The 25,819-nt window shown below is 33.5% G+C and overlaps 3 protein-coding genes across 4 annotated transcripts; 2 read left to right on the top strand and 1 right to left on the bottom strand.

Moving 5' to 3' along the window:
• Positions 1-3,638: 3,638 nt before the first annotated feature.
• On the top strand, positions 3,639-8,825 carry LOC129802775 (uncharacterized). The gene is made up of 4 exons (XM_055848854.1): positions 3,639-4,079; positions 4,155-4,508; positions 7,476-7,815; positions 8,212-8,825. Exons 1-4 carry the CDS (start codon positions 3,676-3,678, stop codon positions 8,266-8,268), a joined length of 1,155 nt encoding a protein of 384 aa, XP_055704829.1. The 5' UTR covers positions 3,639-3,675; the 3' UTR covers positions 8,269-8,825.
• Positions 8,826-13,745: 4,920 nt separating this feature from the next.
• LOC129802774 (PEST proteolytic signal-containing nuclear protein-like) lies at positions 13,746-15,126 on the top strand. Of its 2 annotated transcripts, none has more exons than XM_055848852.1 (3): positions 13,746-13,917; positions 14,393-14,597; positions 14,666-15,126. In XM_055848852.1, the coding sequence occupies exons 1-3, from the start codon at positions 13,885-13,887 to the stop codon at positions 15,022-15,024; spliced, it is 597 nt and encodes a 198-aa protein (XP_055704827.1). In that variant the 5' UTR covers positions 13,746-13,884; the 3' UTR covers positions 15,025-15,126. The 2 variants fall into 2 exon arrangements, with proteins under 2 accessions (XP_055704827.1, XP_055704828.1); XM_055848853.1 differs by having other exon boundaries at positions 13,748-13,917; positions 14,427-14,597.
• Positions 15,127-20,579: 5,453 nt separating this feature from the next.
• Positions 20,580-22,059, bottom strand: LOC129802773 (uncharacterized). The gene is made up of 2 exons (XM_055848851.1): positions 21,020-22,059; positions 20,580-20,959 (listed from the first exon to the last, which is right to left on the bottom strand). The coding sequence occupies exons 1-2, from the start codon at positions 22,037-22,039 to the stop codon at positions 20,720-20,722; spliced, it is 1,260 nt and encodes a 419-aa protein (XP_055704826.1). The 5' UTR covers positions 22,040-22,059; the 3' UTR covers positions 20,580-20,719.
• Positions 22,060-25,819: the final 3,760 nt, after the last annotated feature.

Genomic DNA, 25,819 nt, shown 5'->3' with positions numbered 1-25,819 from the left:
ATGAATTTTGACGTTATCACAGCGCCACCTGTGGTGACTTTTTGAACTTCCATCTGAAAGTGCTCATCGAGACAAAACCAAAAAGGTAAAATTTAGGTCGCTATGTTAGTTAGAACCGGAGATAGAGGCCAGTCAATGTTCGAACTTTGACCCCTTATAGCTCGGGTCAGGGGTTTTAGATCGACTTAAGGTTTTTTTTGTTTGATAGGTATAATCAACGGCTACAACATACTAAATTTTCAGCCCGATGCACAATGGAATTTTTGAGTTATTTAACTTTTAAGATTTAAAAATTTTCTTTTTAATAATAGCGCCCCTAGCGGTGGTTTTATGAACTTGCGATGTTAGAAGAGGAAGTGGCATTTCATGAGAGCTTTCCAAAAAGCCCTCATTTTTTAAATTCTGACAATTAGAACCGGAGTTATGGCCATTTTAATAAATTTTTTTTGGACCCTTATAGCTCGGGTCAGGGGGGTCGGGGGACCTTAAGTTTGATATTGATGGAAAGCTCTAAGGCCCAGCTATAACATACTAAAATTTGAGCCCGATCGATGCCATAGGGGCGGAGCTATTGAGAAAACAAAAAAAGGGGGGTCTTCAAAATGGCGGAAGGAGGGGTGGGGGGTGGGGGGTCTATGCACCAAGTTGCAATTTTCACCCGATATATAACCTTTGCCGAAAACCGCAAGTCGATATCTTTTTTAGTTTAGGAGCTATTAAGCTCCAAAGAGCGGCCGGCCGGGAACGTAACTTAGCCACATATATATTCGGAATCAGGAAGTGGCGAAACACATTTTGGCCAATTTTGAGGTCGATCGGACGACATGAAATTTTGTTAGGATTATAGTAGGTGAGATTGTTAAGAATCTCACCTAATAAAATAAAAAGAAATGAAATTATTCACCGAAGATATTATTTCAAGAAAGAATAATAGACTTAGATAGTCCATCTTCCAGGGGCCTCTCGACATTTCATTTTTCCATACGTGTTTGCATAGAGGCACTGAAGACTATTGGCAAGTTTTTTCCTAAAGAGAATTGACTTATCAGTCTGATATATTTCGAAATCGTGCATTAAAAACTTTCAGAAAATACATGTTTCATAATGTTCGTCAAAATAATATAAGAACTACGTGCAAATTTGTTTAAGTCGCGGTGCAATATCTGCTAAATTTTTACAAGAAAAAGTGAAAAATAGCTTCACTTTTTGTTATAGGCTTGATGGGCACCTGCCATCTCCATAACTCAATAATTCCCATAATTTTTTCATTGATCTTTCTTTCGGGACTTATTGAGTGCAAGAGAGATGATTTTTTTTATATAGGGTTTGAGCAAATTATGAAAGAATGAAACGCTGTATTACTACTAAGTACATGAACTCTTTAATTCTTTATTAGTCATAGTTTTATATATTTATTTAGGTAATGCGTACAGCTATTTCATATGGAGCTATCCTCTACACTGTTATGGAAGATTAATTTCAGAACATTTTGGATTTATTGAGAAAATGTATATCACCTTGCAGCATTGTACTACGCTTGGGGCTTTTTGGAGGTTAAAAATGTGTGAAAGAAGTAGCAAATGTTGTCTGTAATCACATTGTTTAGAAAATCCTAGATTTATAACACTATGAATAAGTTTTTTGAAGAACAAAACTTGAAATGGAGGCTTGTGCCTTTTTGTTATAATTTTGAGAAAGCTTAAATATAATCTCAGTTATTATTGATAACTTATGCCCAACGCACAATAAATTTTGTTTCTAAACATGTTGTTGATATTTGAATGAGAGTGAGTGAGATCTAGATCTAGTCATCTCGCTCACTCTCACAGATAATTTCGAAAACATTTTTACAAAACAAAAGTTATTGTGTGTTAGGCAAACCATTATTGTTGTAGAAGAAACTGGGGCACCAGCAAACACGGGGGCGATTTTTTTAATCAGATATTCGACTTCTGAAGACAAGGCGTATAGGAATTTATAGGCACTATAGGGATGGTTGTCCATTGACGAAATGGTCGAGATAGTAGTTTAGAAACAAAAATTAATGTTTGGTGCTACCCTGTGTTTGGTGGTGCCCCAGTTTCCCCTATATCACATAAATTAGTATCTTGACAGTTTCGTGGTGATTTTCTTTTATTTTACGAACTGCGCACATAAACTTATGCACTATATAATACTCGTATTAATAAGCAAATATTGTACACATTGTATACAATCGTTATTCTCAATAAAAATGAACTTAAATATTATATAAATGTTTATACTAAAAATGACAGTTATTTGTCAACTTTGAAAATAGAATGGACAGATAAACCTTGAATTAGGGTACCTTTTAAATATGGCTTTTTTGTCTTATTTTGCAATAGAACTGGAGCTTACCATGATACAGTTTAGCTTGAAAATACAAATATTAATATTAATATTAATACATTATATATTAATATATTAATACAAATATTAAAGTGGTTCAAAGACGCGCTATGTAGTGTAAAATTAAAAAGATTCTTTTATAAGTGTCGTTGCGCCACCTCTAAACAGCATCTGATCACTGTCGTCGAAGAAGAACTTTGCTGTTTCAACACATGAGAGCAGCGGCAAAATAAATGTTTCCTTATGCCACACATTATGTGTGTCCATGTGTGTAATATAATATATTTTCATAATTCATTTATACATAAATTAAAAATGTATTAGTAGAAGAAAAATAATATTATCCGTGCACAATATCTCATTATGCACCACTGATATATTTAAATTTTAAACAAACTATGAGAAATGCATCAAGTGTGCAAGGCTTAACGTATGTGGGTTGAAAAATACAAGTTTCATGGTTTTGGAAAAGAATTCTCCAGTAGGGTCTCCAAAAGTATACATTCACTACACTACTTAGGGTGACTTATACTTAGGGTAACAATCGCTGAAAACATTATGATAGGGAGTGTATCCGGTGTTAGTCAGTGTGGAAAAGTGGTCACCCTAAGAGGAAAACACTTTTTTGGTCTTGCCCAGAGCTTTCGGTCCTGATATGGACCTTTTTCAGTGGCTGGAAGAGCATCAAAATTTATTTTGCAACATATTCTTTAATTTTCTTGTTATTTATTTTAAAATTTATTTCTCACAAAATAAATTTTGATGCCGTTCTAGTCACCGAAGAAGGTCCATATCGAGACCGAAAGCCCTGGGCAAGACCAAAAAAGTGTTTGTTTTTAGGGTGACCACTTTTCCACTTGCAAACACCGGATACATTCCCTATTAAGAAAATCGCGCCAGTTCCCATTGTTATACAACATTATGTATTTTCAGTGGAATTCTGCTAATCCTAAAACGACACTCGCGAGACAGTGCCATTTGCATGTATTTGGTTAGCACTTTTCATTCGAGAACTGCTGACCGGTCAGCTAATCGACTCAGCAAAAATATGTTGAAATTGCTGCTTTTTCCAACCGTACTCGCTGGGATAAGATAGCCGTTTGATTTTTTAGGAAGGATATGATATGATGGGTCCAATTAAAAGGCCTATCCAAATGTAAATCTTAATGTAAAATTTGCCTATTTTTCAGCACACATACCTTAACACAATTAAACTACTTTTAGAATGGTTAGAAATCTTAGACATAATAAATACTCAGCAAGGAGTGATTCAGAATCAGTTTATCGTGGTAATTCTCAGACAGAATGGCTACTCAGGAAGAAATCCACATTCTAAACGAGCAAGTGATGAGATTTAATCGATTGTTTTATTTTTTGTCAACATTGGATTGGGTTTTTCCTCCTTCTGTGAAAAAATGGACCATTTATTTGGTTCCTTATTTTGTTCTGACCGCATGGTTATCCTGTGTACACACGGCGATAGTTACTGATACCCAGCAAGTTGCTTTTCTCTACTCAGTTATCTATATTGGTGCATCATATCAGATGATAATCAAATACTACACGATATTTTTGAGTCGTAAAAATGATTTTGATGGGATGATGAAATATATGGATAATTTGACAAAAGCCGGCAAATTAGAATTTGCTGATGAGATTCGCAAAAAACGTCTAAGGAACATCCTCAAAATTTCAGTTCCCGTCGCAAAGTAAGGAAATTGCAAAAAAAACGTTTTTTTTTATAAATTTCTTTTCTAATTTATTTATTTTTTTTTAATTTGTAGAACTATTTGGATCTTTTTTAACATAACTGGTGTATCTATGATGCTGTACGGTCTCAGAGAGACAAAATGTTGTGCAACGTTTTGTAAAATTCCGGAAATACTCCTTCCACAAGATCATTATCTTTTTTTCCCTGTTAATCTTGTCTATGGCATTCTTTCTTTTATTGGATTATTTGAAGTAACTGCTACCTTAGACACTTACTTCATCGTAATCCTTTCGTATTTTGTGGGAGAACTGTCTGCGATAAAGGAAATCATCCAGTATCTGGATCGATCAGAAATTGTTGCTACACAGTGCCAAGAAATTTTACTCTTTATTCACGAAGCTCATCGAGAAGTACTCCATTACATTGGGTGAGTATTTTGTATGAATTAAGGTGTGAAACATATTATGTGTTATTCTAAAACTGCTCTTTTATTGCTAGACTTCCAAAAAGAGATTTTCTAAAAATTTGAACAACAAAAACATTGACTTGAAAGTTAGACCGTTAAAGTTATCTTAACTCTTTAAGGACGAGAAGCTTTCCACTGAGCGAAATTCAACGAAATCAAGTTTCCCTCGATATTTTAGCCTAAATAAGAGCTTTACGGTTAAAAAGAAATTTTCCCATCCCTAGGAGTCCTGGGAAACTATGGGTCATATATGACCCAATCGTCCTTAAAGGTAAAAAAGCACAAAATTTTCCAGACGACTAGTTTACTCGTTTGCTCTGTTATTTTTGAAAGATAAATAACTTGAATATATTTGTAATAATAAAAAAAATTTAGACTACGAGTAAAAATTAAAACGATCAAAAGTTAATTTTAAAAAATCTCATTCAATTTTTGGTCTCAAAGACCCTTGAAGACTTGTACACAAAAACAATAATTTTTATGATAAAATGTATTATTGTTTGATATTCATCGAAACAAATTTCGCATACTGGTAAGGTAACACAGAGATAAATGTCGCATGCCTCACAAATACAATTGGTCTTATAATCCTCTTTTCTGATAGCACTATGTGCACCTCAGTTTTCTTCGAACCATGTTTGATGGTAATGGGTAGGTGCAATGTTGTTTGTCTCTGGGAATTTAAGACGTACAGTTGCACATTGCTGTGGGTCTGGGAGTTCTTCCGGAGTTGATGCGTTTTTGATGAAGACTTCAAAGTCCACTTCATCCACGTCTTGTTCCAAATATATTATGTCGCTTTCGTTCAGGACAAGATTGTCGGCATCATTGCTATCTTCCGAGCGTAATATGTGGATGATTTCGGGTTCATTGATCATGAATTTTTTTTTCCATTTTTGAAGTCATGTACAAGAGCAAAAAGTTATGAATTTACAACATATACGCAGAAGTATCTTATAAATTTATCAAAATATTACCTTCTTCAGTCAGTATTGCACTGGGAAATCTCAGCTAATTGATATATCACACAATATTACACGAATAATTAACTATTTTGCGCACACATAAGCAAAAACATGAAACAATCTAACAGCAAATTTTCGAAAATCCACTAGAGACAAATTCGGTGTTTTTTTTATCTTTATGGACGATTGGGTCATATATGACCCATGAAAATTATAAAGATTTCCTGAAAATACCAATACACTATAATTTTTACTTTGTTGAGAAATATTATGTATAGTTTTTATAGTTTCTAGTCCCAAGAGGTTTTTGCTTAAAAAAAATTAGAAATATTAAAAATTTCAAAATTCAAGCACCAACGTGAAAATTCATTATTTTTGAGCTCAAATATTTTTTATATAGCAAATAGCTGGAGATTTGCAAAAAATATCCTAGATTCCTACATCTTTCTACTTCGTGATTATGTACAAATATTAAAAAGAAATAATTTCAGGTAGTCAGGAAAAATTATTTTCTCTATGGGTCACGGGTGTCCCAATCGTCCTTAAAGGGTTAACACCAATTGGGCCATCTTTTTTGTGATTTATAAATCGGTTAAAATTGGTTGTGGATTCGTCAATTAAAAAACAAATTGCAAACTGAACAAAGCTTTGCGAAATCGTCAACCTCATGCTTATCCCCATAAATTTGACCATTGCAAAAATCATAAGGCACAAGTTCGAGCATTCCACAAAGCTCGGGGTAGGGGAGAGCATTCTCCCTGTGAACGTTCATACCTCCGAATAATGCGAATTTCTATTATTTTTCCTAATGGCCTCTACACACTAGAGAAATTTATGTCCATGTTGAAGCAAATTCCCTACGCTTATAGAAAAAGCTCTTCAATATGGACATAAATTTCTCTAGTGTGTAGAGGCTATAAGAGACTCTTACATTAATTATCAATAAATTGATAATAATTAACTATTAACAGAAATGTGTAGGTCTATTAGGAAAAATAAAGAAAATTCACATTATTTGAAGGCATGAGTGTTCTAAAGATTTCCCCTAATTATATTTTATCGGATCGAATCAATAGTATCGGCAAATTTATATCTGATAGATTTATTATGAGCTTTTTAAGTATTGTTAACTTTAAACAATTTTTAACAGTAAATATTTTTAGCCAAAAAAACATTTAATTTAGGGGAAGAGACCACCGGATCGGAATGTTAAGAGGCATGCTCGATCTCTAGTTGAAAATATAGGCCTCAATATACAATTTGGTATTTTTGTATATGTTAATCGGTATAATAGTGATCCATTTAACTATATCTGTGCATTTGAATTTTAAATTTTTACAATAAATTAATAAAAAATAGGTGTAATTGCAACAATGCACTCTGTATCTCGCATCGTCACGAATTTAATCAAGTGTCTCATGGAAAATTGATTTTATAAATTAAATCTGAACTAATGTAATGCATTCTTGTGAGAGCTAAATGGTAAAAAGTAGCTAATAATTTTTAAAAAATCATTTGAATTGATGCAACAATATGGTAATAGCTTGACGATCCGAGAAACACTGCCGATCGCTGGTGTTCTTCCCTTATGTATTATCAGGGACATGACATTTCCTATGTTTCCCATATGTTTCTAGCGCGCCGAAAAAACTTTTGGGTTTATTAGCTGTTTTCTGTCAGTGTAGAATGAATTAGCAAAAAATATAAATGCAAAATAGAAGCCAACTTAATATTAAATAGGCAACCGAAAACCCTAAATTGGTAACCTACACAATTTTGAAGATATCTCGTGAAATGTGTACGAAAACAGGAAAAAATTTACACTGAAATCGGTCGCATTTATCAGATCTAATGTCACCCCCTGTGTATTATAGTATGTAGTGCATCATTATTCACTAAACAAGAGGCATAATGTTTCTTTCTGGAACTCTTACAATTTAAGATTTTTTTTTCATTTTTTCAGGGTTCTTCGTAAAATCTACTGGCATTTAAATATCCATTTGATTTTTACGGGTTTCTTCTATATTTGTATCCTGCTTTTCATGACTCGTTTCTATCAGGCTACTATAGCCACTTATTTCGCAGCAATGTCAGCAACTATTCAACTTTTCTCGATCTGCTTATTTGGTCAAATTCTCAGAAATCGTACGGAAGCTGTTGGCGAGGCTTTGTATCAAACACGGTGGTACGAGATGGGATTAAAGGAACAAAAAGCATTACTTATCATTATGTCACATTCTCAGGAACCTGTTGGATTAGTTGCGGGAGGGATTATGGATATTTCACTATCAACTTTTGCTATAGTAATTATAATTTTATTTTTATTAAGGTAAAGTGCCCTCGAGTCGACCGGTTCCGCGACTCGACCGGTGGTAAATATTTGAATTGAATGTTTGATGGTGAATTTCTATAAAATCGTCACTGATTCGTATTTATTTATGGAATAATTGACCTATTAATGTTAGATCATACGCCAAATATTATTGCAAATATAAATAAATTGAATAAATAACTTTACCGGTCGAATTGAGGAACCAGTCGACTTGAGGGCACTTCACCTAACTTTCGTTATTTGTAAATCTTTAATTTGGACTTTACAATAGAAATAATTGACTTAATTATATAGTAATAATTGAAAATGAAAATATCGTAACTAAAAGAAATTCGCAATTTTTTATTAGTATATATCTTTTTTCTAGGTTATGCGAACGGCGATTTCATATGGAGCGATACTATACACTGTTATAGGTGATTAGTTTAAGAGTAATTGGAAATTTATAACACCGCTTTTAATGACCAAGTAGAAAAAATGACAATTGAAAAAGAATAACAGACAGAACACCTAGGTCTTATGCAAGTTTTTTCTAAGTTTTATCACATGATAACTTTTTAAAAATTATTATGGAATTTCAAAGACGAAAATCACGAAATTAAGCACGTAAATGTACAAGATGAATATGCACGTTCCTATGAAATTAGGATTTTTCACATAGAGATGATAATAAGTTTTATCAATTAACTACAATACAATTTATATTTTTTTATGTATCTTAATTAACAATCTGAAATAAGTTTGGTACCACAAGTTTCAGAGATATTATTAGAAGTCTAGATTTAGTAGAGGTTTATATGACTTTAGTATTAATGACACCGCACCCAGTTATTCAAAACTTGGTCAGTACACTGAATGAGCAAATTGAAGAAAGTGTAATTTCCTAATGATTCTTTTAGGGTTCACAGATTTCACCTTACAGTTATTAAGTGAAAATGGTTTTTTGGCTAAATATTTGAATAAAAATCACATTGCAATAAATATCCTTGAGTTTCACTTCAAGCACCATTAGACCCAAATAGTGAACTGTTTCAGAGAGGTGTATCGTTCCTTTGGCCATGACCAGCAGAATCCTATTAACTGTGAACCAACGCCCAAAGATCTGAGGCAGAATTATTGTCTTTAGATCCAAAGACAATGACAGTGGGTGAGTATGATGCTTTCCCTCCAATTTAGGTCAGTAAGGAACGTTAAATAAAGGATTCGAATATAGTAATACAGACATTTAATCATGAATTGTAGTATTTTGCAGAAATACTCAAAAATTTGCAAAATACTCGACAACATTTTGTAGTATTTTTTTTAATATAATTTTTCTATAATGAGATGGCGAAATACAGTTTCTTTCTACGTCAATCTTCAAATTATTTTATAATAATTTATTCATGCATACAATTATTTAAAATTATAGAAAATTATTATCATATGCGCAATATCTCATGATTAGTAATGTATGACTGAAATTACTAGATTTTTTACTTTGTCCTTTATTTCCAACAAAATTATCCCATCTGTAAAATAGGGTGGGATTTCTGCTAGCTATGAATCACAATAATAATACCAAGGTCTAATATGCTACTAGACTCACTGATAACTAATAAGAAACACGGCGGTAACGTCGTAGCCAACATAATGAGATTGAGTAATTTTCTATAATTTGTCAAAATTCAGTTGATTTATGATATTGAAAGAAAAAGTATTACAAATACTTGAAGTATAACATAATTAAAATTTTATTGTGATAAAGATTAATTGTCCCTAATAAAGTGGAAGGTTCTAGGAGTCTAAGATATTTTTTGCAAATTTTTTAGTCAATATTTAATGTCAAAAGTAACGAATTTTCAAATTCTGTATTGATGAATGATTTTTATTATTATTTTTTTATATTTCCAATTTTTTTTAAGCAAAACCCTTTTCTAGATAGAAAGTGCAATACTCATACATAATTTTTTTCATAAGAACGAAAATTATTATTCATTGGTATTGTCAGAAAATTGATTTAATTTTTGGGTTGTTTTTTCCCTATCATCCATAGAAGAAGAAAATAAACCAAATCAGACTCTGTTGGTCTTTTCAAGGTTATATGTAAAACGTTTCACAAGTTTTGTTAATTGTTTTTTTTATTGTTGATTTTCGATCCGAAAATGTGTCTCATCCTTAACTCTTTCGCGTCATTAGGGTCATATATGACCCGGGGAAAAAACAATTTTTTTTGACTATTTGCATTAATTGAAATCTATCGATTTGTGCACGACATCATAATAGAAGGATGTAAGATTCTTGCCTAATTTTCCCAAGACTCCAGATATTCAAGAAAAGAAAATATTTGAGATCAAAAATCACTAATTTCGAACTTTGTGAAATGACTTTTCTTTTTCAAAATTTTTTATATTAATTTAGTTTTTTCAGCAAAAAGTTCTTTAGAAACACAAAATAGAATATCCAAAGATTGTATATTGCATATTTTGATATAATAAACTACTCTCAATTTTCCAGAAAAGCGTGTAGAATTTTCCGGGTCATATATGACCCCGTGGTCGCCAAGGGTAACAGTGTTTTCGTCCCAAAGCTATAGCGAAATGTAGTTGGGACATTGTTTTTCTTTGTGAAATGCAGGTGGGACATCTTGCTCCTGGACATTTCATCTTATATCTGATGAATTATAACATATTTTGCAATATTTTAGAGTATTCTGCAAGCGTCTGATATTGTGCAATTGTATTGTGAGTGAATAAATATGTGGATAAGTTTATTTTTGCCAAATACCACTCAAAATATTGTGACAGTGACTGTTCAAGGGATTTCCAGGAAGATTCCTTGAACACCAGGAGTACAGTATTCATCAAAGCAATCCAGTTTGCCATGGTTTTGGCCAAATTAACAACTTCAAGCAAAAAAACTCTCAGAAAGCCCGTAATATAGATTTTGAAAATGGTATGTACACTTCCCTTGAGGACTACAGGGTCATATATGACCCGGTGTTTTTCCGAGTTTTCACGCAATGGAAATTTTTTTTCCTCTCTGAACTATTATATTTGATCATAAAGCATTAGGAAAAACTCAATTTTACATGAATTCATCTGCTGAATAAAAGTGGGACGCGAAAGAGTTAAACGGTTAAATTTAAATTAACTACAATCAAACTCTATTGATTTGAGAGTATTGGAGAAAGAATTAATACATGATTTTCATACCAATCTGTCATCAAAGACTACTCCCAAATTATTTCTTCACTGAGGAAAAAACGGGGGTGCGATTAACTTTTTTTCCTCAAAAATTTAACACTTTTTAGGTGTAAAAATATATCAATATTTTTTAATGTTAATTTTACATCTTTTTAAGGGTAAAATTAACATGGAAAAGGATAACTTTAACCTTAACCCCTAATACACCTGAAAAGCATAATATTTACACCGATTTCGGATCAATAATACTGGGTAAAATTAACATTTCCGGAATGTTATTTTAACTTTTTCGGATTTCTTTCAGTGTTGACGTAACGGATCCTTTGAGCCATCGCTGACTTAATCGAAACTAAAACCTAAGCAGTAACAACTTACTACAAATTTTAAGCAGAGATAAATAATAATCAAAATTGAAATTATTTTTACTAGCTTTTCATTTCGTGTTGTTGTTTCAATTATTTTAAAATGAGTTGAATGGTACGACTTTTTGGAAGAGGAAAAAGAGAAAAAATACCAAGTAAAATCTAAAAGAGTAAAGGAAAAGGAAAGCATTGAACTAATATGTAAATTGTGTTCTAAGAACACACTACTGGCCTTTTCCTTTCCTTCATATTGTGAAAAAAATTTATTGTAGCCAGCATACGTCCAGGAATTTTATGCTCGATGCATATTCCATGATTTGAAAATTCAATAATTCATGAAGAGACAATATGCTATATGCACATGATGTTGTAAAATTCCACTTAATTTTATGTGTGCATGAATTTACTATAAAATATTTAGCAAGTCGAAGTGTAAAGGACATTGAAATGTTTTGAAAAATTAATAAATAAATTTTATTTCAAATTCATTGAATTTTTAAATAGAAGTCCTTAAAACTCAATACAAAATTGTCCAGCTCATTTTTAAAATAATTTAATCTTTAATCTTTCTTATATCTTAATAACTTAACTTAATCTTTAATCTTTCTTTAAAATAACTTTAATCTGGATAAAATATTGTAGTTTTACTTGTTTAACATGTTTCAAGTAAATTTACAACTTTTTATTCAGATTGGTCTTGCTTACCAATGGAATATTGAGAGTCACCCAAACATTCTTACCATTTTCTTTCAATATGAGCTCGTTTTTGTAACTGTAGGGACCTGTGTTCCTTCAGTAACCAACTACCTTTAATTTATGAAGCAGACATCATTGGGTCACTATCAGAGATACTTACTGTTATCACCCCTCTGAGTCGATACCCTAGGTCTGCCAGTAGCGTTTTTCAGATGTACTCGTACAATATTTGAAATATTTTATGTATAACCTTTAGTGATTTTCTATAAAATTTGGCTATTAACGACGCACATTCATTCCGGCAGTATCTCTGGATGATTTCCCACCTTTTAACTCCGTCTAACATGTCATTTTAACCTAATTTATGAATTATCAAAAAACAGATTATTTCTTGTTATTTATTATCACTTTTAAACACATGTATTTATCATATACAACTTTAGGAATGTCCAAACCCACCATTGGCCTCTCAAATGACATAAACTCAAAATATGGTCGGTTTATTTTAAGTTAGTTGCATGTTTTTGACCCTTTTGAGTAACTTTTCAAATGAGGCAACAAATTTTTGATTTTTCAAAAATGAACAACTTTTGTAAAACAATAATTTTTTATATGAAATAAAATGCAATAATTTTTTCGAAATACATAAATAAGATCTACGGATAACAGGCTACAAATTTGCAAAAAGAAAAATTTTAAAAAGTAATTTTTTCTATCATTTTTTGCACCTGGTTTCCCGAACATACATGAGGCAACAAACTTTTGACACCCACTGTAAATTCAAAACAAAAAATGAGTATTTTTCGACTCTAGCAATAAAAATACAAGTAACTTTGCGGCTCATTTATTTCATAAATCGTGAAAAATAGCGATTTCAATATACGTGGCGAGAAGTGGGGCACTGGCGAGAAGTGGTGATTCTACCCTACACGAATCCATCAGTGTATGAACAGATAGTGGCGATGTTGTAATTAAATCTTCGAAATCTTGAGTTTCTTGTCTCGAGCTTCTTGGTGTGTCTGACTGAGCTACTTTTCCCTGTACGGGAATCTCTTTCTGTCGTCTTTGACCTACAGATAGCTGGGTTCGTCGCTCCTAGACACGTTCTTTTTCCTTGAGTAACTCAATTTCCTTCACTGTCCTTTCCATTCTTGTCTGAGCAAGAAGCTCATCGACAGATACATGTCTATCATCTTCGCAGGAAACAAACCTCTGGAGGTACTCCTTTCGTCGTCCTTTTGCTACGCCTAAACATCGTCGTCAAATACGCAGTTCCGTTGATCCTAATCCGTGGTCGGAGGGCCAATTGTTGGGGACGTAGCAAGGTTATAAATTGGTTTGGTTCAGTCAGTTCGCAGAGCTAAGTAAAAATTGCGTCCGTTCGGCTTGAACAATTTTCAATGAATTTTATTTCACAATTTACTATGATTTTTTAAAATCATTTTTCTTTGATATAAAAATTGCAAAATTTTACTTATGGTGAATGAAAGTAATAACGATGTTTACACTCACACATCAAAGGTATGCGCATCCATGTGCTGCCTTTTTATTTTAAATATCCGTGGAACTAATTCAGACATATCGCTGGGAACTCGGAGTGTGCTGCCACAATTCTTCTTCTTCTTCTTTCATGTTTGAAGCTGTCGCATATCGACACCATACAGCAGCGAAAATTTCGCCTCAGAATGTCAAGTTGTTAAGTAAAATCTTTTCCATGGAGGTCAAGTTTTAAAGAAAATTCTAAATTAATCTTGTTTTTCATATAAAAAGTGCATAAAATTATATTGTATCACATGGATGGACGATATTCTGATAGATATGACCGCCGAGGTAAGTAGCGTTTGCCTTGGGTTTGCAAGAAAATTGTGTGAGAATGTTTGGCTTGTTTGGTCCGCGATTCGCAATGGTTATGGATTTTTCATAGCATTGCAGAAGCCGAGTGGAGCGGATTGGTGTTTTCTATTGCAATTCTTTTCCTCTGGGATTTTCTATTTAATTTTAAGGGTTTTCCTCTGCAGCATCCTTCGATGTTACCTTCAAAATAGGTTTCGCTTGGTATTCTTACTAAAAATCTTTAAATAATTTTTAATAGTTTTAGGAACATTTTGAGAAAATTAGTGAGTGTAGGGATTATTAAGGATATTTGAAAGGTGGCTGATATGTTCGTTTTTATTTTCTGCCTTTGTTAATTTTTAAAATTCCGTTTGGGTAAATTTTCTTCTGGTATGATTTCCTTCCCTATCAGAGGCTCACTTGAGTAGAGTGTCGTCTTCTTGAGACACTGGACAGACACATTTTCAAATAGACCCTCAATTTTGCCAGTTGTTCACATTATCCAGGCTCCTACGGAAGTGGCAGCAAACGCCGAAGTCGCTCACGGTCGAGATCTCCATCTGGGAGGAGTCATCGTCGGAGGTACTCATCCGACGAAGAAGACGACAATAGATATTCGAGTGGCCAAAGGAGCGAGTTGAGGCGCCTTGATGAGAAAGATAGGAATCGTAGTCGTGGTAAAATAGTGTAACATACTCAAAGAAATTCTATAATCACTTCTTTACTTATTTTTTATGTTCCTTAGAAAAGAACTCAAGTCCCGACGATGAAGCACCTGTTTTACCACCACCTCCACCACGGATATCAAAAGTCTCCATGTCTTTTGGGAAGACACCAACGCCAAAGCCAGGCATTCAGATGAAGCTGAACCCTACGGGACGGTCTGACACCGGAAAACTCACCGTGGCTAGTGCATTCAATGCGGACAGTGACGATGAGGTGGAGGAGATGCCCGCAGAATGTCGAATGAGGATGCGCAACATTGGACGAGATACACCAACAAGTTCAGGACCAAATTCCTTCGGGAAAACCAAACAGGGCTTTTGCGATTCGAAGAAGATTTTTGAAAAAACTCTAAGAGGCACCCCTGAGGAAGATGAATAATTCTTTTGTGCTGTTCTAGCACTATACTCAAACCTTTCTCTCCATTAGCTCCTTAAAAGCCCTAAGTCTTCTATCAATAATAAAAAAACGAATGTTAAAATTCTGTGATGTTTTTTTTCCTTACAGTTAAGAGAGATTTAATTCTCTATTCCCAAAATTCGACTTACAATCGAATTTGCACTCCGAGTTGCAAGTATTCCGAGGTTACCTGTAAATAAACTCAGCTACCAAAAGCTTATCTGGGCTTATCATTGGTCATTTTCTATTTTAAACCCTTTAAGGACGATTAGGTCACCCGTAACCCATAGAGAAAATAATTTTTCCTGACTACACATAGTAAAAAATCGTGTAAAAAAATAACGTGTAATTTCCAAATTACCACTTAAAAATTTGTAAATTTTAATTTTTACCAGTATTAAAATGGTAAATTTTGTGTAAAAATTTTCAAAAAGTGTCACTAAAAAAGTGGTAAATATTCCACTGCATGTAAAATTTAGTGCGTGTATAATAATAATAATAATAATTTATTCAAACTCTACATATCCCACCCTCCCATGCGTCTGCCGCCGTCTTAGCGTTGATGACCAGCCTCCGAAGCCAAACGGCAGAAATGCTTCTTCATTGGCTGTGTAATCTTTCAAATATTTGATGTTACAAAATTCATTTTAAATATTACAATGGCAGAAATCTAGCGCAAAGGCACAAGGATGTAGAGTGCGTTTTTTTTGTAGAGTTAGCGCATAGCCAAAAGCTGTTCGCGCTCTCTAAATGGAGATGTGATCTCCGAGAAGTTAAAAAAAATTTAGAGATAGATAATTAGATAAAATAAAATGCAAAGAGAAATTAAAAAAAAGTATGTGTAGTATGTAGTGTATTCGAAAACGTGTAAATTCGCCATTGCAGTTTGACAGCTGCAGGAAGTATCCACTTCGGTAAGTATTTTCCTCTGTTTTCTGAGCTTTTGTGCCCTAATTTTGATTAAAAAAGACCAAATCCCTTAAGAAAAAAGTGAAATACAATTTCTCAGTGCGGGTGTCCACGTTTTATTGCGAAAAATTGTGAAAAAATCCAGTGTGAAATTCTCGTGGCGCTTGGCGTCATTTTGACATTGTCTGTCCGTATTTTGTCTCAAGTTTTCTGTCTCAAAGGGCAGTTTTTGGTTAGTGATAACCCCCACGGTAGTCCCCAGTGTGATTACTAATACACAGTGCCAGTGGGGTAATTTTTCCTAAGGTTGCACTCTATTTCTCGTTGTTGAAATCGTCGGAGATTTTAGTTAGAAAACTCCTGTCGTAAATATCGAAACTTCTGTGAAAAATCCTAGAGAACGATAATTGAAATTGCACATAGAAATTTCTTTAGGAATTCAATTAAATTCCCTAAGAAGTTACCATGTTTTCCGAAAGAAGAAAATTCAAAAGGAAAACCCTATGCTCTACTTGGGAAATTTCCACTCTTTAGTGGATAATTTCTCGAGCAATTCCACTCAAAGTCCTGGGTAATCTTGGAGACTTATGGGGGAAAATTCCTTTGGTACCTAGTGAAATTTCTACACTGAGAAAAAAAGAGGGTACGATTAACTTTTTTCCTCATTATACACTTTTTAGGTGTAAAAATATATCAACATTTTTTAATGTTAATTTTACACCTTTTCAAGGGTAAAATTAACATGTAAAAAGGGTAACTTTAACCCTCAATTCACCTAAAAAGGGTAATATTTACACCGATTTCGGATCAATAATGCTGGGTAAAATTAACATTTCCGGAATGTTATTTTAACTTTTTCGGATTTCTCTCAGTATATAGGGAATCCCCTGATGAACTTTCTTCCCCCATAAAAGGATTTTTTTATGGGGATATGTGACACCAGTACGGTCAGATTTCTCTAAACTTTTAAACCGAACTGTACAAAACTACTCGAAACCTTATATGATATGGAAATGTCAAACACCTTTTAAGTCTTGTTCAATTTTAGAACTGGATGAGAGGAAATTTTAAACCGGAATCTCAAATACGGAAGGTTTTGAGACAAAATTGCTATACGAAGCTTCATTAAATTTTTAATCATAATGAGAAATATTTTATTTTGGAATGTAATATTTAGCTTTAAACAAACTTTCTTTATCTTAGAATTAGTTTCAGAATTGGTCATTTATGTTTTACGATGGTCTGCAATAAAGTGATTCATACAGTCAAAGTTCAATATGCGAATAAACATAGAAAATATTGAAATGTTTTTTTATTGGTTTTACAGAATTAAGAGCGACTGCTCGTTAAATTCTTCACACCCTAGGCAATCCAAATTAATAATTACGTTGCATTTTGCAAAAATATTTTGTAAAAATGTTGAAGGAAAGTAGAGCCGCGCACCTTAACAATTCAAGAACAACATTCTCCAGAACGAGTTTCTGAATTACACTTTTAAATCGTTTTGTATAGAATAAAACCGATTTTATGCATCAGGTTGTAGAAATGGATAAGTTTTGGACCTATTCAAGATATAAGATATTAAAATTAACCACGATTCAAAAATGAAACAATATTGATTTTTAGTAGACTTAATCTTTAATCTGACCGAAAATCAGCAATAAAAATGAAACCGATAAACAAAACTTATGAAACGTCTTACATTTAACCTTCGAGAAGCCAGCAGAGTCTGATTTGATGTATTTTTTGTCTCTATAAACGACAGGGACAAAAATAGCTAAATATTTTAAGTAATTTTTCTGACGATACCAATAATTGATAATGTTCATTCTAATGAAAAATATTACGTTTGAGTATTGTAGTTTCTTTATCCAAAACGGTTTTGCTTAAAAAAAAACTACAAGTATAAAAAATAATTAAAATCAATTTTCAATATGAGAATTTAAAAATTCGTCATTTTTGAGCTTAAAAATTTAATAACAGATAGCTGGAGACTTATAAAAAATATCCTAGATTCCTTCAAACTTTTACTTTACAATTAGGTACAAAAATAAGAAAAAAAAAGTTTAGATGGTCAGGAGAAATTATTTTCTTTGTGGGACACCGGTGTTCCAATCGTCCTTAAAGGGTTAACTCTTTCCGGACCGCAGCATATGCTGCAAGCCAATTTCACAATTTTTAATCAAAAATATCTAAGCTCAAGAATTAAATGAGGTCCTACAAAAAATATCTTACATTTGGACATCCTTATAGTTTGTAATCATCCACAAGAATCGGATTTTTATCAGTTCTGAATAATTAAAAAAATTGTTTTTCATAGAAAATGCATATGCTGCTTTGGGTACTACAGTCCCAAAAGAGACGAAAGAGTTAAGGTGGATATTCGGTTCCAAAGCAAACAAATTATGAAAGGGACAGATAATCCTAACCGGCTTATGTAGGTGAGATTCTTAACGTGAGCTAACTCGGAGTGCATGCAAATTCGATTTGGAGCTGAAGTTGGGAGACGCCATTCAGTTATCTTGAATCAAATTCGTGAAATTATGCAAATTTTGTATTTAAACCAAAATATCAAGGATTTGGATGAACTGACAGAAAAGTGTTATATGGGTGAAATGTAGACCAGAATGTTCTCTATAATTTTGCCGTAGAACTTGAACTCATCGATTACTCAGAAGCCAAGATAAGCGAGGTTTTTTGTTTCTTAACTCGTTTTTTCATCCAGAGTGCCCCAAGTAGTCATTTGTTGAACTTCAACTATATCAAAGAATTGTTGTATTTTGCGGGACTTTCCATTTAAACCCCTATTTTAAGTGTCTTGGTGGAGTAGAGGCAGTCAAATTGGCATCTGAGTGATTTCAAAGCGTTATTATTGGAAAAATCAATTTTTTCACACTTAAACGGCAAAATCGGAGTGATAGCGTAGTCTGATCGAAAAATGATGTATGGACGAAATGTAGAGACAAATGTGCTCTACAATTATGTTAAAGTAATCATCAAAATCGGTTCAGCGACAGTCGAGATAATTGAGGTTATGTAATATTGAAATTGGTTTTTCGACTGTGGCGCCCCTGGTGTTGGTCCCACGAAGTTCAAATATTCTAGAAATTTGTAGCATTTGGTGAGATCTTTCGTTTAAGCCCTTATTCATCAAAATCGGTCACATAGAACCGGAGATATGATTTTTTGAATTTCGTGAACTTTGATCCCTCATATCTCCGGTTCTATTGAAACCACAGCGCACATACGCACCATTTTGGAAACGTCCTAGACTGGACTACAACATACTAAAATTTCATTAACTTGCACAATGCCGTTTTTGAGAAAAGTGACTTTGAATTTCGATGAATTTTGACGCTATCACAGCGCCACCTGTGGTGAATTTTTGAACTTCCATCTGAAAGTGCTCATCGAGACGAAACCAAAAAGGTAAAATTTAGGTCGCTATGTTAATTAGAACCGGAGATAGAGGCCGGTCAATGTTCGAACTTTGACCCCTTATAGCTCGGGTCAGGGGTTATGGATCGACTTAAGGTTTTTTTTGTTTGATAGGTATAATCAACGGCTACAACATACTAAAATTTCAGCCCAATGCACAATGGAATTTTTGAGTTATTTAACTTATAAGATTTAAAAATTTTCTTTTTAATAATAGCGCCCCTAGCGGTGGTTTTATGAACTTGCGATGTTAGAAGGGGAAGTGGCATTTCACGAGAGCTTTCCAAAAAGCCCTCACTTTTTAAATTCTGACAATTAGAACCGGAGTTATGGCCATTTTAAGAAATTTTTTTTGGACCCTTATAGCTCGGGTCAAGGGTGTCGGGGGACCTTAAGTTTGGTACTGATGGAAAGCTCTAAGGCCCAGCTATAACATACTAAAATTTGAGCCCGTTCGATGCCATAGGGGCGGAGCTATTGAGAAAACAAAAAAGGGGGGTCTTCAAAATGGCGGAAGGAGGGGTGGGGGGTGGGGGGTCAATGCACCAAGTTGCAATTTTCATACGATATTTAACCTTTGCCGAAAACCGTAAGTCGATATCTTTTTTAGTTTAGGAGCTATTAAGGTCCAAAAAGCGGCCGGACGGCCGGCCGGCCGGCCGGGAACGTAACTTAGCCCCCCATATATTCGTGATCAGGAAGTGGCGAAACACATTTTGGCCAAGTTTGAGCGCGATCGGACGACATGAAATTTTGTTAAGATTATAGTAGGTGAGATTGTTAAGAATCTCACCTAATATCGGAGGGTACTTGCTAGTTGCGACTATCTTGAACAAAGTAAGACAATTAACTTTGGACATTTACTGTGAACTTCAGAAACAATATGATACAGGATTTACAATAATTTTTTAAGACTTCATTATTTTTTTTAATAAAGGAATATTGGAAAAATCTGAAGTGTTTCAAGCCAAAGTTTGTGCGAAGCCTGAAACCCTTTCCCTATGTATCTAGAAATTTTGCTGATGTCCAGTGCATAGCCGTAAGGAATAAACTAAAGCTGTAATAAAATAAGTAGGGCTTTTTTAATCAAACAATTTCATAAAATCGCTTATAAAAGGTAAAATCTTTTGAAGTAAAATGTCAAAATAAAATCGAAAACTTATGAGCTTTAATCTTTTGGAGGTATTGAATAGGTTTTCCAAAGACACGAGATAACAGACATGAATGAGGTCTTCATTTGAGCTTAAAATTTAATATTCCATTTAATGAATTCTAATTTATTTTGTAAAAAAAAATATAAAAAAGTACAAAAAAAATAAACTGATAGTCTCTATCGGTTTCCATTTTTGTAGTCGTCCTCGTTTTCAACCAAATGCGTCAGACTTTTCAGGGAATTGCGAATTTTCCCGGTGAGGAAACTATCCACCTGACCAGCGATGTGTACTAGTTTCTTTACGTGTCCAATACCACGATTGAATCGTTCTCGAACAACTTCCTCATTTGTTGGTTTGGGTTTTCTTCTTCGAAATAGACGATCGTATGAAGCGTGCCGTTTTTGGCCTTTCAGACCCTGTTAAAAATATAAAAGAATGATGTAAAATTTAAAAAGTAAAGATATCTAATACTTCACCTCTGAATAATGTTCTGGATAGTAATCTTCCTCATCTGAGTATCTGTTGAGTTCTTCTGGTAAAAGCTCCGTGTCAATTTCCTCATATTCGATATAGGCATCAGGACCCTCTTCAAATTGGCGGGAATCTTGATAGTAACCCTCATCTATTTTGTCATAGTCCAGAGGTTTATTTTCGGGAAGCACTGATATAACTGGTTCATCTTCTTTGGGAACTGGTGGTCTTGAATAGCAAACCTCTGGGCTTGCTACCTTCTTTGGTTCTTCATACGTAGGAGGATACTGGAAATCATCAACTTCCACAATGGGAGCAGGAGTAGTATCCTTAATGGAAAGGAATTTCAGTCCGGAAATCTTAGGTGTTCCTGATCCAAAACCTGAGAAGAGTGAATTGAATGGTTTGGCACCTAAAAGGCTAAACTTTTTGGCTCCTTCTGCTGTTTCTTTTGCTTTGCCGAGAATAAAATTTTCACCTTCCTTGAGAGTCTTTGCCAAGAGAGATTTCTCAACTTTTTCCTTGGCTCTGTCAAGGAGTGATCCTTCGCTTTTTGCAAGTGTTCTCATCAGGAATGAATTTTCCATGGTTTCTTTTGCTTTTGCTAGAAGAGATGAATCTTCTTTATCTGGAGATTTGTCTAGTAATTGTCCTTCCTTTGCTTTTGCTAGTAAATCACTTGGTGCCTTTCCTAGGTTCTTGATCGAATCTTTGGTTTTACTTAAGAGAGTACTGCCTTCTTGTTCAATAGTTTTTAGAAGAGTGGAATTAGCCATGGTATCCTTAGCCTTTCCTAGAAAAGCACTGCCTTTTTCTTTGGCCTTGGTCAAAAGTGAACTTCCTTCTTCTTCCATAGTTTTAAATGAAGAATGCATCTTATCCTTAGCTTTTTGCAGCAGTGAATTGTCATTGTCCAGGGGCTTCATTAGTTTTGGTCCATCTTTTTCAGTTTTCTCAATGAGTGTTCCAATTTTCCCCTTGGCTTTTGCAACTAATTCATCCTTTTCCTGCAAAGTAGTTTCCATTTTAGACTTTGCCTTAGACAAAAGTTCACTTCCTTCCTGTTCGATATTCTTCAAGGATGATCCAACTTTATCTTTAGCCTTTGCAAGGATTTGCTCATTTCGTTGCAAAGAATTCTCCATTTTCTCTTTAGCTTTGCTCAAGAGGTTTGTCCCTTCCTGTTCAACAGCTTTTAGGGGAGGTCCTAGTTTATCTTTTGCTATCGCCAGGAAATCTTCCTTGTGCTGCAAGACATTTTCCACGGTATCCTTGGCTTTGGATAGAAGACTTTCTCCAAGATCACTTGCTGTAGGTTTCACAATTTTTTCCAAGATTTCCGTAACTGTGTTTAAATTTGTAGAATTAATTTATAGATGTATAAATTAATTGAATATCTCTAGGTTTACCTTTGTCTGATGCTTTGAGATGCAGGGCAGATCCTTCAGGTTCACTATTTTCACTCTTTCCCAACTTTGAATCCCGAAGAAAGGTGTTTTGTCCAGGAATTGCAAAAATCTGTCAATAGGAAAAATCACAAGAAAAAATCGTTAGGGATAATCGTAACTTTTAAGGCGGTAGGATCACTAGAAGGAAGCCAACCATTGAACATATCAAAAGAAGGCAACTCAAGATGAAACAACTTGTACATGCTAATATGATAAAGGTTCGATTCCACTTGAGATATTTCATCGATTTCAACTGATAAATTCCAAACATTTTTCCAAAATCTTGTTCTTATTTTTACAAAAACCGATAGTTTATGTTTAAGAGATGCACTAACCGTTAGAAGAAGAAGCAGATGCAAAACTAATGCCTTGATGCCCATCGTGAGAGATTGTGCTGCAAACAAATCAAAATTGACACTGAATTAAAGGTAAAAAGTGCTGAATATTCTTGTCGACACCCAACATATTCTTCTTATGCAATTTTACCACACCATGCCCATGTTTGTTTTGAACTCACCAATTAATTTACCAACATAATGCTTCCATTATTTTGATGAGTCAATATTGTGAGTGACACCCGGCTACATTTTGAAATTATTTGTGTCAATAAATTAGGTCATAAACTCAATATTCTGATTTATTTAAAATCAGGAAATTTTTTCGTCTTATATGTTTACCCTGCAAATTTTATGCGACTCGTAATATCCGGTCAATGAAAAAATCGTAAGATTAATTTCAAGGTCAGAACCAAATTGTTTTTACATAATACAATATGATAAGTTTATCTTAACGTGAATTATTATATAAATTTTTGCAAAGCTTGTACCAAAAGATGCTATTTTGGGAATAATTAAACCAAAAAGACATATGGAACAAAATTTTACTTTATGATATGCCGAATATTATTGTACTCATATACAAATTTTACATTAATATATCTTTGAATTTAATGTTGCATTTTGATTTTTTTTCTATTGGGATCTATCGCTATTCTAGCAATATTCTTAATGTAAGGATAATCTGATTGTTCAGTTTAAGAAAATCTGAAAAACTTTTTTTTTTTATTTTAATTTTAATGTCATGCATTAATTTTTAAAAAGAGAAAAATCTGTTCACAAAGAATAGTTAAAGTGCGATGATGATCTGTAGAGAAGACTGGGGAAGCACCGTTTAGGGATAGTTGCGATTATACTATATAAATATACCGAATATCCGGTTTTGCCAGATTTTTGCAAACCTGCACGGCTTCTTTATCTCTGATCTTCGAAAATACTTGGAATAACTTCGAACCAAATAACTCCTCAGAGAAAGGTTCGCATTGGCTGTGATTTTGTATTCATTATGAATCTGTTTTATCTGATGTTGGCTTTCGGATGTCCTGGGCTCATATAGCGCCTAAAGTTCAAAGTAGTCGCCCTAGTGATTTCTCTTTATAAAGGCCTCTACACATTGGGAGCAATTTTCGTCAAAAATCGCTTTTTTGCTTGCAGCCCTGTAAGTGGAAACGTCAAAATTCTGTCAAAAATGCATTTTTTGACGAAAATTGCTCCCAATGTGTAGAGGCCTTAAAGGCCTTTATACATTGGGAGCAATTTTTGTCAAAAAATTTTTTTTAAGGAAATCATTTGTACACTTCCGAAGGTAGAAACGTCGAAAATTCTGTCAAAAATATATTTCTTGATGGAAATTGCTCTCATATTTATAGAGGACTTAAAGGACGTCACTTTCTTTAATTATATACCGAGTAGTGATTGTATTTCAGCAGACTGGAACCTAGGAGGTCTCTGATTACGATTTTTTTTTTAATTTGGGTAGGGTGAAATGTACACCTATTGGCACTTTAAGAACTCGCGTCAGGACTTATTGACACCCTACTCTGTACCATTTGGAATACGAAATTCGAACACTTATTTTAATCGAAAAATGCAGATTAATGAAAAAACGTTATTACTTAGATTTTATTGGATGCATTAAATAAATTTCAACATTTTGACAACAGCGTCAATAGGGGTTCCTTGTCGAAGTCGTTGTTTTATTTAGAAAATGTCTTAAAAATTGAGTAAATTTTCTTGACAACAAATTAAAAATATTTTTTCCTTTAAAATTACAAGACCATGTAACTTTTGATGAAGTGATTTTTCATTAATTGTTTGCTTATTAATTAAATTTTCTTTTCATTTTTATTATTTGTATAGCTTTATTTAAGAGGGTTTATTCGGACTGTTATAGCGATTCACAACCTGTCTTGATTGTGTGAAATTTTGAATTGTGAAATTTTGTGTGAAACGTGTGAAATTTTGAATTCGCTCTTTGGAAATTACAAGGGGTCAACTCACTTTTTTGAGATTTTGAGATTCTAATGCACTTAGAAAGAAAATTTATTAAATTTTCAGATGATATAAGTCATTAAATTTCGTTATTAGAAAAGTTTTTCAAAATTTTAATCTTTTTGATTACTTGCATAATTTTGTTTGAAGTAAAGGCGCACAAAATATATTCATCGTTCAAATTTTTGTGAAACAGGGGACTAACTCAAGCAAGTTGACCCCTTTTCATTCTAATTTCATCAAAATTTGCACATCATTTAGAACGACAAGGAGCAAACTCATTAAAAAACATATTTTGAAAGGTAAAAATATAAAAGTTTCAATGTTTGTTTATATTAGTGCTCATACAAATAGAAAAGAAATAAATTGTTTTTGTTCAGTCATTAAATTGAGATGCTTATTTACACAAAGTTGAATCTTTCATGCTATCTTCTGAAAAATGGCCGAAAATTAGTTGGCTCCTTGTAATTTCCAAGGCGCGAATTGATAACTATTGCGGAAAGTTGGGCGCCTTTGAAATCGGGATCTTTCACCTATGTTTAAATGGAACTGAGCCATATCGTAATGTAATTTAGCTTCTCAATCTGTTTGTGCTACTAAATTATATCATGATAAGGCTCAATTGTGTTTAAAAATAGGTGAAAAATCTCAATTTCAAAGCTGCTCCATATTCAAAGGTGCCTCACTTCCCCTTTACTGATAGAATGATAATATGATGAATTTTTATAAATATTTTTGAAGTAGAACTTTTCCCCCTTACTTTTAAATGGAAGTGGATTTTACCATAATTATAATTTAACTTCATATAAACCAATTGTGAAGCTAAATTACATAATAATAGAGCTCAGTTCCAATTATTAAAAGTAGGGGAAATAGTCTTATTTCCTAATTCAAACCCTACTTCTTTCTAAAGAAAAGCTCAAGCTTTTTTTTGTCATATGTAAACCTTATATTTATCTTATGATGCAGATGGCTCATACAACCTGGAGAAAGAGTTCTCAATCGTTTCACACTGGAGTTTGGTTACCAA

Source organism: Phlebotomus papatasi, chromosome 2 (assembly GCF_024763615.1).
Source record: "Phlebotomus papatasi isolate M1 chromosome 2, Ppap_2.1, whole genome shotgun sequence".
Lineage (NCBI taxonomy): Eukaryota > Metazoa > Arthropoda > Insecta > Diptera > Psychodidae > Phlebotomus > Phlebotomus papatasi.
This window is presented reverse-complemented; position numbering and strand designations above follow the sequence as displayed.